The sequence below is a fragment of the Triticum aestivum genome, chromosome 3B (assembly GCF_018294505.1).
Source record: "Triticum aestivum cultivar Chinese Spring chromosome 3B, IWGSC CS RefSeq v2.1, whole genome shotgun sequence".
NCBI lineage: Eukaryota > Viridiplantae > Streptophyta > Magnoliopsida > Poales > Poaceae > Triticum > Triticum aestivum.
Window position 1 is genome coordinate 732,394,821 of NC_057801.1, and position 19,295 is coordinate 732,414,115.

A 19,295-nucleotide genomic window follows, 5' to 3' on the forward strand; every position below is an offset into this window, starting at 1 on the left:
GTGGGATCTCTCTGCCATGATTGGAAAGTGTTCTGCTCATCTACTGTTTAGCATTGCTTGGGAAAGATTATTTATTTTTTAGCTTTAGTTCATAATTTGGCAGTACTGGACTACTAGGGCTGCTAGGGTCTAGATTAAGTATCAACTTTGGGAAAACAGCTGTTGGATATTAACTTGCCCAATGGCGTGTACGCCAAACACTAATCCTTTTGCATGCTGTGAGTTGCTGGAGACATTTTGATCAACTTTGCCTCGCTATTGTAGTTTTTGTATCTAGCTAAAATCTCTCTAGGCTGATTGGAGAGTATACTGCTCTTTATTGTTTAGCATCACTTTCGTATTGATTACTGTCTAGATTTCTGTAATGGTTGAAACTAGTTAATTTGGACTAGGGACTTAAAGGTACAGATCAAGTATGAACCCCTGAAATAGTGAGCAGTCAACCATAAACTCACTCCATCGTCCGAAATGCGGCTTCTTTCAGATTGATTGTTTATTTTTATTCAAATGCACATGGTGGAATTGTGGAAGCGCATATTCGTCAATGACCTTATTACTTGGAATGTAGTAACCGCATCCAGTTCTCTAGTAGCATGTCCGATTCTTTTGATTAGGACGTGGTTGTAAACTAAACATAGCACTTCATGCATGGATTTTGATGTGTTACTAGTGCCCTTGTTTTCTTCTGTTTGAATGCTGCTGTTCGCAATCATGAGTTATCTCTCTTTGCTTTTGTTTCAATAAAATGTGTTATATGGATATGGCGCCATAGAGACGAGTGCACAGGCACTGTACCCAACATTTTGTGCACTCCCTCAATGAAGTATTTGAAAATTTGATACGATGGTAGCTTATCACAGTACTTTCTTGAATGTTATGATTGATTTATGAAACAAGGCTGACACAATATTTTCTACAGATATGGAGTGCAACAGAGATGAAGCGATCAGATCAAAGGAGATGGCTGAAAGGAAGTACAAGGTGAACGATTTTGTGGGCGCAAGGAAGCTTGCCTTGAAAGCAAAGGCTCTTTTCGATCTTGAGGGCCTTGATCAGATGATTGTAGCCTTGGATGTCCACCTAAGGTCAATGACAAAGTTTGAAGGGGAGAATGACTGGTATGGCATCCTAGAAGTATCAACCTGGGCCGATGAGGAGACTATCAGGAAGCAGTACAAGAAGCTGGCCTTACAAACTCATCCAGACAAGAACAGCTTCGTTGGTGCTGATAGTGCTTTCAATCTCATCTCAGATGCTTGGAATGTATTGTCTGACAAAAACAGGAGAATACTTCATGATCAGAGGAGGCATATGAGCTCTTTACGAGTCCTTCAGAATAACTCCCAAGTAAGTGTTGATAACACTTCCAGTTCATCCATGCCAAGTATGAATGGCTTCTGCAGGCAAAATACTGGTCCAGCCTCACCTCCCAATGTGCCTCCTCAAAATATGCCAAAGCTAAGCACATTTTGGACAGTCTGCATTTCCTGTCGCATGAACTTTGAGTACCCAAGGCAATACGTGAACCAATATATGATATGTCCAGAGTGCCATAAACCTTTTAAGGCTGAAGAAGTTCCTCCTCCGCCTACTTCAAGTCACACCTACCAACCAAAGTCAATGGATACTAATACTAGTAGGGGTCGCACAGCATGTCCTGGTGAGGGAATGGCAGGAACAGGAGCTAGTGGTAGCCAGAATCATCATAATCCTATGCAGCAGCGGTGCTCTTTTCAGGGATCTGCAGCTGGTGCACACACTTTTTCACATTCAGTGCAACAGACACATGGTACTGTTTCAGGCTCTCCCGGATCATCAATCCCTAGAAAAGCTGCAGCAACGAAGGAAAAGGAAGCTGCAAAGAAGCGATACAAGAAAGTGGCGCCGCAGTCAACAAGCTCTGGCCTTGACGGTGACTCAAGTTCACAGAACAAAGCCAAAAGGAAGGCTCGCTCCACTGATCGGGCATCGGGAGCGAAGAGGCGCAAGGAGACTTCTAATTGTCATGTATCTGCTGGGAGTAGCTTCATCAAGGAGATGGAGAAGTTGGATATGCGAAGCTTACTAATTAACAAAATGAAACTCCAACTTCGGGACAAATTAGAGGAGTTCAACAGGAAGAAGGCTGATATGGAGAATGGACGAAAGATGCAGACTAGTCAGAGAACAAACAAAGCGGCCACATGCAGCACATCAGTTGATGCCAAGAAAATGAAGAGGACACAACAAAGTAGTTCTGTTCATCCAGAAGAAGATAATGGAAAGAAACTGACAAGTGAAAGAAAGAGGGCAGAGAAGAGGAAGCATGCCGGTTCAGAAGAAATGGGGTCATGGGAGTGGAAGAAACCTGAAATACGGTTTTTTTACACCAGGAGAAGCCGCAGGGAACAAGAGCCATCTCCCGATGAAATGCTTGTCCCTGATGCAGATTTCTATGCCTTTGGTGATCATTCTGGGAACTCTTTCCAGAAGGATCAAGTGTGGGCCACATATGATGAAGAAGATGGCATGCCTCGCTACTATGCTTTGATCCAGACAGTGCACTCCAGACGCCCTTTTAAGGTTACATTTGCATTCCTCAAGGCGGATAATCCCGACGAGTTTGGGGCTTCAGACTGGCTCTCATGTGGATTTTCCAAGACCTGTGGCGATTACAAGCCTGGTGCATCTGAAGATGCTGACGAGCTGAATAAATTCTCTCATCTTGTCACATGTCAGAAAGGTGCAGGTAGAAGAATCATCAGAATTCTTCCACGGAAAGGTGATATCTGGGCCCTGTACCAGAACTGGTCTGCCGACTGGGATGAACTTGTACCTGATGAGACAATGTACAAGTATGACTTGGTGCAGGTTCTTGACAGCTACAGCCCAAGTGAAGGCCTTTCTGTCATGCCCATTGAGAAAGTCCCTGGCTTTGTGTCTGTGTTCAAGCCACTTTCTGACCCAGCAAAGAGCAGGAGGATTCCAGAGGAGGAAATGACGCGGTTTTCGCACCAGGTGCCGTTTCATATCCTTACTGGTGAAGAAGCTCACAATTCTCCCAAGGGATGCTATGAATTGGATCCAGGCTCAACTCCAAAGGAACTTCTTCAAGTAGTCTGATGATGCCACATGCGCTTGTTCTGTGCTCCCTCTTCACTGTTTTTCCTTCTTTCACTTGTTTCAACCTGGAGTTAGTTGGGTGGTACGGTTTGTCTAGTGCTGTACCATATGTTCCTAGGTTGTGCTGGTGACCTGTAGTATACTCCCCATGTTGTGTTATGTAGCAGCATCCTTGTTTAAGGGTAAACATAGCTGGGTTTTTGAACAATGAAATATACCTGGGTTAAAGTGTTCTTTTGCGGAGAAAAATGTACTCAACTCCCTGAACATGCCTGTTGGACTAGTTAAATATGATATTTCATGGTTTCTTTATGGTTGCAGAGCATGTTGGTATGTTGTTTCTTGGAATGGACAAATTGATCTGGACACTTCTCTTGGCTCAGCTTTCAGGTAAATCATTTTGTCTTACTGCCACTCGAGACATTTGGCTTTGTTAGACCTTTTTAATATGTTACCTTATCAAAGTTTTGTTGCACCTGTGAAAATTCTATGCGTCTATTTAGCCTTATTGATCAAACCAGATGATGATAAGAAATGATTTACTAGGTTTCTAGAACTCTGATCTGGCACCTATATTTATAAACGGAGGGACTATATATACCAGATCCCTTTCGTCCCGCACCGCACTATCGCGCCCAAGCAGGATTCAAAAGGGAGCAGTGGCGACGAGAGGCCCGGCGCCGACCGCAACACTAGCCCGAATCAGCACCCGTCGGCCGACGCTTCCGGAGGGGGCCACTGCGGTGGCCGAGGCCGACGACGAGGCGCGGAGCGGCGCCCGTTCACGGCCCTCAGCCAGGTCCACGCCGACCTCCAGGAGCAGGCAAGTTGGCTAGATCTCGCGGCCCTGGTCGTCCTGTCCCCGTCCCTAGGGTTCCGAGGTGCGCGACTGATATCCTGATGTTTTAATTTTTTTTAGGTTGCGACCAATATATAACATCCCTTTTGGATCGATGTAGGAGAGGGCGTACATGATGCTGCGGATGAACGGAGGCGGCGAGGGCAGCGATTATGGGAGCTCGGAGGCCGGGAACGACGAGCACGAGCATGAGGAGGAGCTGGAGCACCACCACCGCTTCCACCACAAGGAGCACCCGGGTGGCGTCCATGGTGATGGGGACGATGATCTCAAGGCTGAGGGTGAGGGCTACCTGCGAGGATGAAGGCGAGGATGAGCTCTGCGAGGCTTTGAAGAGGAGGGGTTCGATTAGGATGAGGAGGTGCAGGGCGTGGAGCCAGCGCTAGACCCTGCAGAGTACATGTTGTCACATGGCTTATGGCCCTCGCTGGGATCAGCGATTGTGAGTATGTTTTGTTTTTTAGCTCATTTCACATTTAGTGTGGGTTGCTCATGTGCAGTTTTGCTTTTGCTTTGTAGGGCGGCAGAGGAGCATGTTGGGGATCACATAAACGCTGTGCAGGTAGTGATTTATGTTTCCTTTTCTTGGATGGATTTAATTTTTGTATTTGAAGTTGGAAGTTGGGAGCACTCAAGTTTTAATTAAATGACCTTGGACCGATAGCAATGTTTATTTTGTTAATGCGTGTGACATACAGTGTAGTAGGGATTTATTTTGATCGAAGCAGTGGCATAATTCCTTGGTAGAGCTATATTTTTCTCTGATATAGCAATCAAAGCCAAAAGCAGCTTATGATGTAGATAGTATGCTATAAGTGGTAACACTTACCTCCTGCCATGTTTTCTCCGGGGATTGTGGCATGCACCTCCAATTCGTCTAATTTATGCATGGAGAACTTTATTTTTGTTTAAATTGTGGTATCGTGTTTTTGCTTACTTATTGAAACCAGCCAAATTTTACAGAGCACCTGACATTTACAAATCGGCATGTTACTGAAGAAACACAGGATTCATGGCAAGGTTGATCCAGATGAGTACTCTTATAAGATGCGATGCTAATGGTTCTAGACTTCTAGTCATGATTTCAGGAATTAGTTGCACTAGGTGAAGTGGTTGGTACAGAAAGTAGAGGTCTCTCTGCTGATAGACTTGCTTCCTTAGCTTCAGTAACTTACAACACAAAAGATATGCAAGATGGCAACCCAGAACAGTACGTTCAAATACTTTTAAATTTCATAGCCTTACAATAATATATATTTTAAAGTGACATGCTAACGTGTAATTATTCTTGGTAGATGTGTAATTTGTCGCTGGGAATTTGAGAAAGGTGAATCCTTGGTTGCACTTCCCTTCAAGCATTCATACCATCCTGACTACATTATTCAGTGGCGTCAAATAAATAAGGTACAATGCCACTTTCAACCTAGTTATTGTTAGAACATATAGTTCCCCGTAGCTGAGGATTGCCTATGTTTTCATGGTATATAAAGCATATCAAGCAATCACACCTGCACCATGGAAAATGTAGGGTTCCTTTGTACCTCTACTATACAACCACATGTCTATGCTTATTAATCTAGTCACCTTAATAGAAAATGTAGGGTTCCTTTGTACCTGTGCACCACTTTTTTTTTACATATTTTAGTATTTGTATTTTTAGATGTCTTGGGTCTCTAGAACTCAGGTTTGGCGACTGTATTTTTGTTTAGGGTTTTTTATATTGGGCTATTGGTATTCCTTGTAGAATTTTGGCACCTCCAACAGTGTATGTAAAAGTGGGCATTTCTAAAAAATGCATTGAAAGTGCTTAATGTAACATGTCCATAGATGTTTCAGCAGCATACATATATTGGTGAGTATTTACAGTATGATGTCTTGTGTGCAATTATTTACATCTCATGACCATTTACTTTTCACTGTAAATGATCCGATGTATCATGATACTTTTGTGTTAGCAAATTTTTATTCAAATTCAAGTTTTGAAAGCTTCTGATCTTGCTAACATGTGTGTGTGAATTCATACTAATGCTCAAAGTTAAGGTTCTAACACCCAGTTAATGCTGAAAATTAGGGCATAATGATTGTGATGTCTGATGAGACTTGAATATACCATATATGAAAGTCCCATTTTGTATTATTGCACATATAGTATAGAGATGTAGAAATATGCAAATGGATGAGCATGTAACTTATGTAGTGTTGTGTACAAGAAATCAACGTTTACTTCTGCCTTATGAGGTTCTACCTGTATATACTGATGTTGTTTATCTCCTGCTGAGCTGGTTGTAACCTTGTTTCTGTATGGTGTCCTCTTAGCGGGTAATCCCCTGTGTGTTCTACCGGCTGTTGATGCCATGTTTTTCAAATGGACAAATTGGTCGTCATCAACTCGTCATGATTCACGAGCTTTCAGGTAAAGCATCTTTCGTTGTTGCGCCTGATAAAATCTTGTGTGATGTTGATTTGCTTCGGGGGCAGTTCTTCTGCTTAGGTTTCTGGTTACTCCGGGCATATTTCAGTAGGCACCTAGGTGTTTTGTAGCGTACTCTTGGCTGCATTTTGATTGATAATAGGTTACTTTGTAAATAAAACATGCAATAAAGTTTTTGTATCGTTACAGATCTGGACGCAGCTGGCCTCCTCAACCTGTAGCTGCATGCATTCATGCACTGCACGCACGCACGGCGTCTCCAAGGCTCCAACCTCGCTCGTCAATGGATGGCCAAGCAAGCAGAGGTAATGTAGCACTCGCCGCCAAACGCTTCCGCGGGAGAGTCTCATGGTCCGCATGTTTTTACTTTTTAGAGAGAGAGAGAGATGCCGGCTAGTACGTGGAGGACCCATCAAACGAGTCTATCGGACGCCCATCTGGCTGCACCCGGTGTCCTCAACCCCTAGCTCCTTAATGGCTACCGGACGCCCATCTGGCTGTATCCGGCGATAAATGAAGTTACCGATCGATCTTTGTAACTTCTATGGTCCTTATTAATTGGTATCATTCGGTATATCTTTGCAATTTTTGCTGGCCCCAATGGGTAGACCTAAGTAATTTTTGTGAAAGTTCCTGATTTTGTGTCTGTGTTCAGGCCACTTTTTAGTTTTTTGTGAAAATTCCTGGTTTTGTGTCTGTGTTCTAGCCACTTTCTGACCCAGCAAAGAGCAGGAGGATTCCAATGGAGGAAATGATGCAGTTTTCGCACTGGGTGCCATTTCATATCCAGAACTCCCCCAAGGTATGCTATGAATTGGATCCAGCCTCAACTACAAAGGAACTTCTCCAAGTAGTTCCAGTCACTTCTGTCCTTTTCGTCCCGCATCGGATGCCACATATGATTGCTCTGACTTCTGTCCTTTTCGTCCCGCATCGCACTACCACACCCAAAGAGGATTCAAAAGGGAGCAGCAACAGCGAGTCCTGGCGCCGACTGCAACCCTAGCCCGAATCAGAACCCGCCGACTGACGCTTCCGGAGGGGGCCTCTTGTGACCAAGGCCGCTGCCGAGGCGCAACGTGGCACCCGTTCACGGCCTTCGGCAAGGTCCACGCCGACCTCTAGTAGCAGGCAAGTTGGCTAGATCTCGCTGCCCCGGCCGTCCCGTCCCCGTCCCTAGGGTTCCGAGGTGCGTGATTGACATCCCGAAGTTTTAATTTTTTTTGAGGGTGCGACCAACACATAACATCCCTTTTGGATCGATGCAGGAGAGGGCGTACATGATGCTGCGGATGAACGAAGGTGGCGAGGGCAACGATTATGGCAGCTCGGAGCATGAGCAGGAGCTGAAGCACCACCATCGCGTTCACCACCAGGAGCACCCGGGTGGCGTCCATGGTGATGGGGATGATGATCCCAAGGCCGAGGGTGAGGGCTACCTGCGAGGATGAAGGCTAGAACGAGCTCTCCGAGGCTTTGAAGAGGAGGGGTTCAATTAGGATGAGGAGGTGAAGGATGTGGAGCTAGCGCTAGACCCTGTAGAGTACAGGTTGTCACGTGGCTTATGGCCCTCGGTAGGATCAGCGATTGTGAGTATGTTTTGTTTTTCACCAGATTTGACATTTCACGTGGGTTGCTGATGTGCAGTTTTGCTTTTGCTTTTGTAGGGCGGGCAGAGGAGAATGTTGAGGATCACATAAATGGTGCGCAGATGGTCATTTATGTTTCCTTTTCTTGGATGGATTTAATTTTTGTATTTGAAGCTGGAAGTTGGGAGCACTCGAGTTTTGATTAAATGACCTTGGACCGACAACAATGCTTATTTTGTTAATGCGTGTAATTATTGTTGGTAGATGTGTAATTTTTCATAGGGCATTTGAGAAAGGTGAATCCTTGTTTGCACTTCCCTGCAAGCATTCGTACCATCCTGACTGCATTATTCAGTGGCGTCAAATAATTAAGGTACAAAGCCACTTTCAACCTATTTATTGTTAGAACATATAGTTCCCCAAAGATGAGGATTGCCTATGTTTTCATGGTATGAAGCATATCAGGCAATCACACATGCGCCATGGAAAATGTAGGGTTCCTTTGTACCTCTACTATACAACCACATGTCTATGCTTATTAATCTAGTCATCTACATAGAAAATGTAGGGTTCCTTTGTACCTGTGCAACACTTTCTTTTTTACATATTTTAGTATTTGTATTTTTAGATGTCTTGGGTCTCTAGAACTCAGGTTTGGCGATTGTATTTTTGTTTAGGGTTTTATATACTGGGCTATTGGTATTCCTTGTAGAATTTTGGCACCTACAACAGTTTATGTAAAAATGCGTATTTCTAATAATTGCATTGAAAGTGCTTAATGTAACATGTGCATAGATGTTTCAGTAGCATACATATATGGCGAGTATTTACAGTATAATGTCTTGCGTGCAATTATTTACATGTCATGACCATTTACTTTTCATTGTAAATGATCTGATGTATCATGATACTTTTGTGTTAGCAAATTTTTATTCAAATTCAAGTTAAATTGAAAGTTTCTGATTTTGCTAACATGTGCGTGTGAATTCATACTAATGTTCAAAGTTGAGGTTATAACACCCAGTTAATGCTGAAAATTAGGGCATAAGCATAATGTTTCTTATGTATGATGAGACTTGAATATACCATATATGGAAGTCTCATTTTATATTATTGCACATATAGTATAAAGAAGTAGAAATATGCAAATGGATCAGCATGGAACTTATGTAGTGTTGTGTACAAGAAATCAACGTTTACTCTTGACTTATTAGGTTTTACCTGTATATACTGATGTTGTTTATCTCCTGCTGAGCTGGTTGTAACCTTGTTTCTGTATGGCGTCCTCTTAGCGGGTAATCCCTTCTACAGGCTGTTGCTGCCATGTTTTTCAAATGGACAAATTGGTCATCATCAACTCGTCATGATTCACGAGCTTTCAGGTAAAGCATCTTCCATTGTTGCGCCTGATAAAATCTTGTGTGATGTTGATTTGCGTCGGGGGCAGTTCTTTTGCGTAGGTTTCTAGTTACTCCGGGCATATGTCAGTAGGCACCTAGGTGTTTTGCAACTTACTCTGGCCGCATTTTGATTGATAATAGGTTACATTGTAAATAAAACATGCAATAAAGTTTTAGTCTCGTTACAGATCTGGATGCAGCTGGCCTCCTCAACCTGTAGCTGCATGCATTCATGCACTGCACGCATGCACGACATCTCCAAGGCTCCAACCTCGCTTGTCAACGGATGGCCAAGCAAGCAGAGCTAACGTAGCACTCACCGCCAAACGCTTCTGCGGGAGAGTCTCATGGTCCCACATGTTTTTACTTTTTAGAGAGAGAGAGAGAGAGATGCCGACCTGTACGTGGAGGACTCATCCAACGAGTCGACTGGATGCCCATCTGGCTGCATCCGGCGTCCTCAACCCCTAGCTCCTTAATGGATACCGGATGCCCATCTGGCTGTATCCGGCCAATAAATGAAGTTATCGATCAATCTTTGTAACTTCTATGGTCCCTATTAATTGGTATCATTCGGTATATCTTTGCAATTTTTGCTGGCCCCAATGGGTAGATCTAAGTAATTTTTGTGAAAGTTCCTAGTTTTGTGTCTGTGTTCGGGCCACTTTTTAGATTTTGTGAAAATTCATGGTTTTGTCTCTGTGTTCAACCACTTTTTAGTTTTTGTGAAAATTCCTGGTTTTCTGTCTGTGTTCAAGCCACTTTCTGACCCAACAAAGAGTAGGAGGATTCCAACGGAGGAAATGATGCGGTTTTCGCACCACGTGCCATTTTATATCCAGAAATCCCCCAAGGTATGCTATGAATTGGATCTAGCCTCAACTACAAAGGAACTTAGTTCCAGTCTCATGATGCCACATATGATTGCTCTGACTTCTATCCTTTTCGTCCCGCACCGGATGCCACATATGATTTCTCTGACTTCTGTCCTTTTGGTCCCGCACCGCACTACCGCACCCAAAGATGATTCAAAAGGGAGCAGCAGCGGCGAGAGTCCCGGTGTCGACCGCAACCCTAGCCCGAATCAGAACCCGCCGGCTAACGCTTTCGGAGGGGGCCGCGGCCGCGGCCATGGCCGCTGCCGAGGTGCGGCGTGGCGCCCGTTCACGGCCCTCAGCCAGGTCCATGCCGACCTCCAGGAGCAGGGAAGTTGGCTAGATCTCACTGCCCCGGCCGTCCCGTCCCCGTCCCTAGGGTTCCGAGGTGCGCGATTGACATCCCGATGTTCTAATTTTTTTTGAGGATGCGACCAACACATAACATCCCTATTGGATGGGTGCAAGAGAGGGCATACATGATGCCACCGATGAATGAAGGTGGCGAGGGCAGCGATTATGGGAGCTCGGAGACCGGGAGCTATGAGCATGAGCATGAGGAGGAGCTAGAGCACCACCACCGCGTTCACCACCAGGAGCACCCGGGTGGCGTCCATGGTGATGGGGATGATGATATCAAGGCTGAGGGTGAGGGCTACCTGCGAGGATGAAGGCGAGGACGATCTCTCCGATGCTTTGAAGAGGAGGGGTTCAATTTGGATGAGGAGGTGCATTACGTGCAGCTAGCGCTAGACCCTGCAGAGTACAGGTTGTCACATGGCTTATGGCCCTCGGTGGGATTAGCGATTGTGAGTATGTTTTGTTTTTCACCTAATTTCACATTTCGCGTGGGTTGCTGATGTGCAGTTTTGCTTTTGCTTTTGTAGGGTGGGCAGAGGAGAATGTTGAGGATCACATAAACTCTGCGCCAGGTAGTCATTTATGTTTCCTTTTCTTGGATGGTTTAATTTTTGTATTTGAAGTAGGAAGTTGGGAGCACTCGAGTTTTGATTAAATGACCTTGGACCGACAGCAATGCTTATTTTGTTAATGCGTGTGACATACAGTGTAGTAGGAGTACCTATTTATTTTAATTCAAGTAGTGGTAAAATTCCTTGTTGTGCTAAATTATTCTTTGATATAGCAATCAAAGCCAAACACTATTTACGATGTAGATAGTATGCTATAAGTGGTAACATTTACGTACTGCCATGTTTTCTCTGGGGATTGTGGCATGCACTTCCAATTCGTCTAATTTATGCATGGAGAACTTTATCTTTTTTCAAATTGTGGTATCGTGTTTTTGCTTACTTATTGAAACCATCCAAATTTGACAGGGTACCTGATATTTACAAATCGGCATGTTACTGAAGAAACACAGGATTCAAGGAAAGGTTGATCCAGATGAGTACTCTTATGAGGCAAGTTATTTTTGCTTTATTTCCTTTGGTGCCCGGGCTTGCATATGAATTTCCAAGATGCAATGCTAATGGTTCTAGACTTCTAGTCATGATTGCAGGAATTAGTTGCATTGGGTGAAGTGGTTGGTACGGAAAGTAGAGGTGTCTCTGCTGATACACTTGCTTCCTTAGCTTCAGTAACTTACAACACAAAAGATATGCAAGATGACAACACAGAACAATACATTCAAATACTTTTAAGTTTCATAGCGTTACACTAATATATATTATTAAAGTGGCATGCTAACATGTAATTATTGTTGGTAGATGTGTAATTTGTCTGAGGGCATTTGAGAAAGGTGAATCCTTTGTTGCACTTCCCTGCAAGCATTCATACCATCCCGACTGCATTATTCAGTGCCATCAAATAATTACGGTACAATGCCACATTCAACTTATTTATTGTTAGAACATATAGTTCCACATGGATGAGGACTGCCTATGTTTTCATGGTATGAAGCATATCAAGCAATCATACCTGCGCCATGGAAAATGTAGGGTTCCTTTGTACCTTTACTATACAACCACACATCTATGCTTATTAATCTAGTCACCTGAATAGAAAATGTAGGGTTCCTTTGTACCTGTGCAACACTTTTTTTTAACCTATTTTAGTATTTTTATTTTTAGATGTCTTGGGTCTCTAGAACTCAGGTTTGGCGATTGTATTTTTGTTTAGGGTTTTATATACTGGGCTATTGGTATTCCTTGTAGAATTTTGTCACCTACAACAGTGTATGTAAAAATGGGTATTTCTAAAAATTGCATTGAAAGTGCTTAATGTAACATGTCCATCGATGTTTCAGCAACATACATATATGGCGAGTATTTACAATATAATGTCTTGTGTGCAATTATTTACATGTCAGGACCATTTACTTTTCGCTGTAAATGATCTGATGTATCATGATACTTTTGTGTTAGCAAATCTTTATTAAAATTCAAGTTAAATTGAAAGCTTCTGATCTTGCTAACATGTGTGTGTGAATTCATACTAATGCTCAAAGTTAAGGTTCTAACACCTAGTTAATGCTGAAAATTAGGGCATAGGCGCATAATGATTGTTATGTCTGACGAGACTTGAATATACTATATATGGAAGTCTCATATTATATTATTGCACATATAGTATAGAGAAGTAGAAATATGCAAATGGATGAGCATGGAACTTATGTAATGTTGTGTACAAGAAATCAACGTTTACTCCTGCCTTATTAGGTTCTACCTGTATATACTGATGTTGTTTATCTCCTGCTGAGCTGGTTGTAACCTTGTTTCTGTATGGTGTCCTCTTAGCGGGTAATCCCCTGTGTGTTCTACAGGCTGTTGCTGCCATGTTTTTCAAATGGACAAATTGGTCATCATCAACTCGTCATGATTCACGAGATTTCAGGTAAAGCATCTTCCATTGTTGCGCGTGATAATATCTTGTGTGATGTTGATTTGCGTCGGGGCAGTTCTTCTGCTTAGGTTTCTGGTTACTCCGGGCATATGTCAGTAGGCACCTAGGTGTTTTGCAACTTACTCTGGCCGCATTTTGATTGATAATAGGTTACATTATAAATAAAACATGCAATAAAGTTTTAGTATCATTACAGATCTGGATGCAGCTGGCCTCCTCAACCTGTAGTTGCATGCATTCATGCAGTGCCCGCATGCACGGCGTCTCGAAGGCTCCAACCTCGCTCGTCAATGGATGGTCAAGCAAGCAGAGGTAACGTAGCACTCGCCGCCAAACGCTTCCACGGGAGAGTCTCATGGTCCCACATGTTTTTACTTTTTAGAGAGAGTGAAAGAGATGCCGGCCTGTACGTGGAGGACTCATCCAACCAGTCGATTGGACGCCCATCTGGCTGCATCCGGCGTCCTCAACCCCTAGCTCCTTAATGGCTACCGGACACCCATCTGGCTGTATCCGGCCAGTAAATGAAGTTACTGATCGATCTTTGTAACTTCTATGGTCCCTATTAATTGGTATCATTCGGTATATCTTTGCAATTTTTGCTGGCCCTAATGGGTAGATCTAAGTAATTTTTGTGAAAGTTCCTGGTTTTGTGTCTGTGTTCAGGCCACTTTTTAGATTTTGTGAAAATTCATGGTTTTGCGTCTGTGTCCAAGCCACTTTTTAGTTTTTGTGAAAATTCCTTGTTTTGTGTCTGTGTTCAAGCCACTTTCTGACCCAGCAAAGAGCAGGAGGATTCCAACGGAGGAAATGATGCGGTTTTCGCACCAGGTGCGATTTCATATCCAGAACTCCCCCAAGGTATGCTATGAATTGGATCTAGCCTCAACTACAAAGGAACTTAGTTCCAGTCTCATGATGACAGATATGATTGCTCTGACTTTTGTCCTTTTCGTCCCGCACCGGATGCCACATATGATTTCTCTGACTTCTGTCCTTTTGGTCCCGCACCGCACTACCGCACCCAAAGATGATTCAAATGGGAGCAGCAGCGGCGAGAGTCCCGGTGCTGGCCGCAACCCTAGCCCAAATCAGAAGCCGTCGGCTGACGCTTCCAGAGGGGGCCGCGGCCGCGGCCAAGGCCGCTGCCGAGGCACAGTGCGACGCCCGTTTACGGCCCTCAGCCAGGTCCATGCCGACCTCCAGGAGCAGGGAAGTTGGCTAGATCTCGCTGCCCCGGCCATCCTATCCCCGTCCCTAGGGTTCCGAGGTGTGCGATTGACATCCCGATGTTCTAATTTTTTTTGGGGGTGCGACAGACACATGACATCCCTATTGGATCGATGCAGGAGAGGGCGTACATGATGCCGCCGATGAAAGAAGGTGGCGAGGGAAGCGATTATGGGAGCTCGGAGGCCGGGAGCTATGAGCATGAGCATGAGGAGGAGCTATAGCACCACCACCACATTCACCACCAGGAGCACCCGGGTGGCGTCCATGGTGATGGGGATGATGATATCAAGGCTGAGGGTGAGGGCTACCTGCGAGGATGAAGGCGAGGACGAGCTCTCCGATGCTTTGAAGAGGAGGGGTTCAATTAGGACGAGGAGGTGCAGGACGTGGAGCTAGCGCTAGACCCTGCAGAGTACAGGTTGTCACATGGCTTATGGCCCTCGGAGGGATCATCGATTGTGAGTATGTTTTGTTTTTCACCTGATTTCACATTTCGTGTGGGTTGCTGATGTGCAGTTTTGCTTTTGCTTTTGTAGGGCGGGCAGAGGAGAATGTTGAGGATCACATAAAAGCTGCGCCAGGTAGTCATTTATGTTTCCTTTTCTAGGATGGTTTAATTTTTGTATTTGAAGTTGGAAGTTGGGAGCACTCGAGTTTTGATTAAATGACCTTGGACCGACAGCAATGCTTATTTTGTTAATGCGTGTGACATAAGTGTAGTAGGAGTACCTATTTATTTTAATTCAAGTAGTGGCACAATTCCTTGTTGAGCTAAATTATTCTTTGATATAGCAATCAAAGCCAAACGCTATTTACGATGTAGATAGTATGCTATAAGTGGTAACATTTACCTACTGCCATGTTTTCTCCGGGGATTGTGGCATGCACTTCCACTTCGTCTAATTTATGCATGGAGAACTTTACCTTTTTTCAAATTGTGGTATCGTGTTTTTGCTTACTTATTGAAACCATCCAAATTTGATAGGGTACCTGCCATTTACAAATCGGCATGTAACTGAAGAAACACAAGATTCAAGGCAAGGTTGATCCATATGAGTACTCTTATGAGGCAAGTTATTTTACCTTTATTCCCTTTGGTGCCCGGGCTTGCATATGAATTTCCAAGATGCAATGCTAATGGTTCTAGACTTCTAGTCATGATTGCAGGAATTAGTTGCATTGGGTGAAGTGGTTGGTATAGAAAGTAGAGGTGTCTCTGCTGATACACTTGCTTCCTTAGCTTCAGTAACTTACAACTCAAAAGATATGCAAGATGACAACACAGAACAATACATTCAAATACTTTTAAGTTTCATAGCGTTACAATAATATATATTATTAAAGTGGCATGCTAACATGCAATTATTGTTGGTAGATATGTAATTTGTCTGAGGGCATTTAAGAAAGGTGAATCCTTTGTTGCACTTCCCTGCAAGCATTCATACCATCTCGACTGCATTATTCAGTGCCGTCAAATAATTAAGGTACAAAGCCACTTTAAACCTATTTATTGTTAGAACATATAGTTCCCCATAGATGAGGATTGCCTATGTTGTCATGGTATGAAGCATATCAGGCAATCACACCCGCGCCATGGAAAATGTAGGGTTCCTTTGTACCTCTACTATACAACCACACGTCTATGCTTATTAATCTAATCATCTGAATAGAAAATGTAGGGTTCCTTTGTACCTGTGCAACAGTTTTTTTACCTATTTTAGTATTTTTATTTTTAGATGTCTTGGGTCTCTAGAACTCAGGTTTGGCGATTGTATTTTTGTTTAGGGTTTTATATACTGGGCTATTGGTATTCCTTGTAGAATTTTGGCACCTACAACAGTGTATGTAAAAATGGGTATTTCTAAAAATTGCTTTGAAAGTGCTTAATGTAACATATCCATCGATGTTTCAGCAACATACATATATGGCGAGTATTTACAGTATAATGTCTTGTGTGCAATTATTTACATGTCACGACCATTTACTTTTCGCTGTAAATGATCTGATGTATCATGGTACTTTTGTGTTAGCAAATTTTTATTCAAATTCAAGTTAAGTTGAAAGCTTCTGATCTTGCTAACATGTGTGTGTGAATTCATACTAATGCTCAAAGTTAATGTTCTAACACCTAGTTAATGCTGAAAATTAGGGCATAATGATTCTTATGTCTGATGAGACTTGAATATACCATATATGGAAGTCTCATTTTATATTATTGCACATATAGTATAGAGAAGTAGAAATATGCAAATGGATGAGCATGTAACTTATGTAGTGTTGTGTACAAGAAATCAATGTTTACTCCTACCTCATTAGGTTCCACGTGTATATACTGATGTTGTTTATCTCTTGCTGAGCTGGTTGTAACCTTGTTTCTGTATGGTGTCCTCTTAGCGGGTAATCCCCTGTGTGTTCTACTGGCTATTGCTGCCATGTTTTTCAAATGGACAAATCGGTCATCATCAAATCATCATGATTCACGAGCTTTCAGGTAAAGCATCTTCCATTGTTGCGCCTCATAAAATCTTGTGTGATGTTGATTTGCTTCGTGGGCAGTTCTTCTGCTTAGGTTTCTGGTTACTCCGTTCATATTTCAGTAGACACCTAGGTGTTTTGCAACTTACTCTGGTGCATTTTGATTGATAATAGGTTACTTTGTAAATAAAACATACAATAAAGTTTTTGTATCGTTACAGATCTGGATGCAGCTGGCCTCCTCAACCTGTAGCTGCATGCATTCATGCACTGCAAGCACGCACGGCGTCTCCAAGGGTCCAACCTCGCTCGTCAATGGATGGCCAAACAAGCAGAGGTAACGTAGCACTCGCCGCCCAACGCTTCCGCGGGAGAGTCTCATGGTCCTGCACGTTTTTACTTTTTAGAGAGAGAGAGAGAGATGACGGCCAGTGCGTGGAGGACCCATCCAACGAGTCAGCCGGACGCCAGTCTGGCTGCATCCAGCGACCTCAACCCCTAGCTCCTTAATAGTTACCGGATGCCCATCTGGCTGTATCCGGCCAGTAAATGAAGTTACCGATCGATCTTTGTAACTTCTATGGTCCCTATTAATTGGATTCGGTATATCTTTGCAATTTTTGCTGGCCCCAATGGGTAGATCTAAGTAATTTTGGTGAAAGTTCCTGGTTTTGTGTCTGTGTTCAGGCCACTTTTTAGTTTTTTTTCAAAATTCATGGTTTTGCGTCTGTGTTCAAGCCACTTTTTAGTTTTTGTGAAAATTCCTGGTTTTGTGTCTGTGTTCAAGCCACTTTCTGACCCAGCAAAGAGCAGGAGGATTCCAACGGAGGAAATGATGCGGTTTTCACACCAGGTGCCATTTCATATCCAGAACTACCCCAAGGTATGCTATGAATTGGATCCAGCCTCAACTACAAAGGAACTTCTCCAACTAGTTCCAGTCTGATGATGCCACATATGATTGCTCTTACTTCTGTCCTTTTTGGCCCACACCAGATGCCACATATGATTGCTCTGACTTCTTTCCTTTTTGTCCCGCAGCGCTCTACTGCACCCAAAGATGATTCAAAAGGGAGCAGCTGCGGCGAGAGTCCCAGCGCCGACCGCAACCCTAGCCTAAATCAGAACACGCCGGCTAACGCTTCCGGAGGGGGTCGCAGTCGCGGCCAAGGCCGCTGCCGAGGCGCGGCGCGACGCCCGTTCACGACCCTCAGCCAGGTCCACGCTGACCTCCAGGAGCAGGAAATTTTGGCAAGATCTCGCTGCCCCAGCCGTCCCGTCCCCGTCCCTAGGGTTTCGAGGTGCACGATTGACATCATGATGTTTTAATTTCTTTTGAGGGTGCGACCAACACATAACATCCCTAATGGATCGATGCAGGAGAGGGCGTACATGATGCTGCAGATGAACGAAGGTGGCGAGGGCAGCGATTATGGGACCTCGGAGGCCGGGAGCTACGAGCATGAGCATGAGGAGGAGCTGGAGCACCACCACCGCGTTCACCACCAGGAGCACCCGGTGGCATCCATGGTGATGGGGATGATGATCTCAAGGCTGAGGGTGAGGGCTACCTACGAGGATGAAGGCGAGGACGAGCTCTCCGAGGCTTTGAAGAGGAGGGGTTCAATTAGGATGAGGAGGTGCAGGACGTGGAGCTAGCGCTAGACCCTGCAGAGTACAGGTTGTCACGTGGCTTATGGCCCTCGGTGGGATCAACGGTTGTGAGTATGTTTTGTTTTTAACCAGATTTGACATTTCGCGTGGGTTGCTGATGTGCAGTTTGTGTTTTGCTTTTGTAGGGCGGTCAGAGGAGAATGTTGAGGATCACATAAACGCTGCGCAGGTAGTCATTTATGTTTCCTTTTCTTGGATGGATTTAATTTTTGTATTTCAAGTTGGAAGTTGGGAGCACTCGAGTTTTGATTAAATGACCTTGGACCGACAGCAATGCTTTGTAACATCCCAAATTTTCAATTTGGAATGTTATACATAGATCATCATTGCATATCATATTTTTGTTGCATTGCTGGCCCGATCCTAGAAATTCTATGCAACTCAAGGACCCACGGAGAGAGTTTGGGATTTCGTTATTTTCTTATTTGAGTTTTTCTCAAATTTTGAAAATAGGATCATTGATTTTATTTATTTTATCTTCAATTATTTCTACTACCAAAAATTCAGAGAGGGAATAAAATGACTTTCCCAAAATAAAGAAATAATGAAGATTTTAAATAAATCAAATAAGTTTTATTTTGGAGTTTTTCACCCTTTTATTTGGATTTAGGAAAAATGCACGTTTTTCAAAAATTGCATTTAGGCCCCAAATAAATGTTCATCTTGTCCGGCTTGATTTTAGAAGCCGGGAAAAATTTATTTTGTGATTTTTGGAGTCCGTTTAGTATTTCTTTTTATTTTTCTTCTGCGCGGAATTATTTTAGAAAAAACACGTAACCGATCTACGGGCCGTGT

At 43.6% G+C, this 19,295-nt stretch overlaps 1 protein-coding gene, 1 long non-coding RNA gene and 1 pseudogene across 3 annotated transcripts in view; all 3 read left to right on the plus strand.

Moving 5' to 3' along the window:
- LOC123072050 (uncharacterized) overlaps nt 1-3,399 on the plus strand; it is a 6,580-nt gene extending 3,181 nt beyond the window's left edge. For both annotated transcript variants that reach the window (XM_044495610.1, XM_044495611.1), the window contains exon 3: nt 920-3,399. In XM_044495610.1, coding sequence (XP_044351545.1) covers nt 922-3,102 — 2,181 coding nt within the window. In that variant the 5' untranslated portion in view covers nt 920-921 and the 3' untranslated portion in view covers nt 3,103-3,399. The remainder of the gene's footprint in view (nt 1-919) is intronic.
- On the plus strand, nt 3,371-5,750 carry LOC123067770 (E3 ubiquitin ligase BIG BROTHER-related-like; annotated as a pseudogene).
- A 525-nt stretch (nt 5,751-6,275) lies between these two features.
- Nucleotides 6,276-8,338, plus strand: LOC123072051 (uncharacterized). Its single transcript, XR_006434816.1, has 4 exons — nt 6,276-6,374; nt 6,582-7,194; nt 7,346-7,581; nt 7,661-8,338. It is a non-coding gene; the product is annotated as an uncharacterized lncRNA (long non-coding RNA).
- The last annotated feature ends 10,957 nt before the right edge of the window (nt 8,339-19,295 follow it).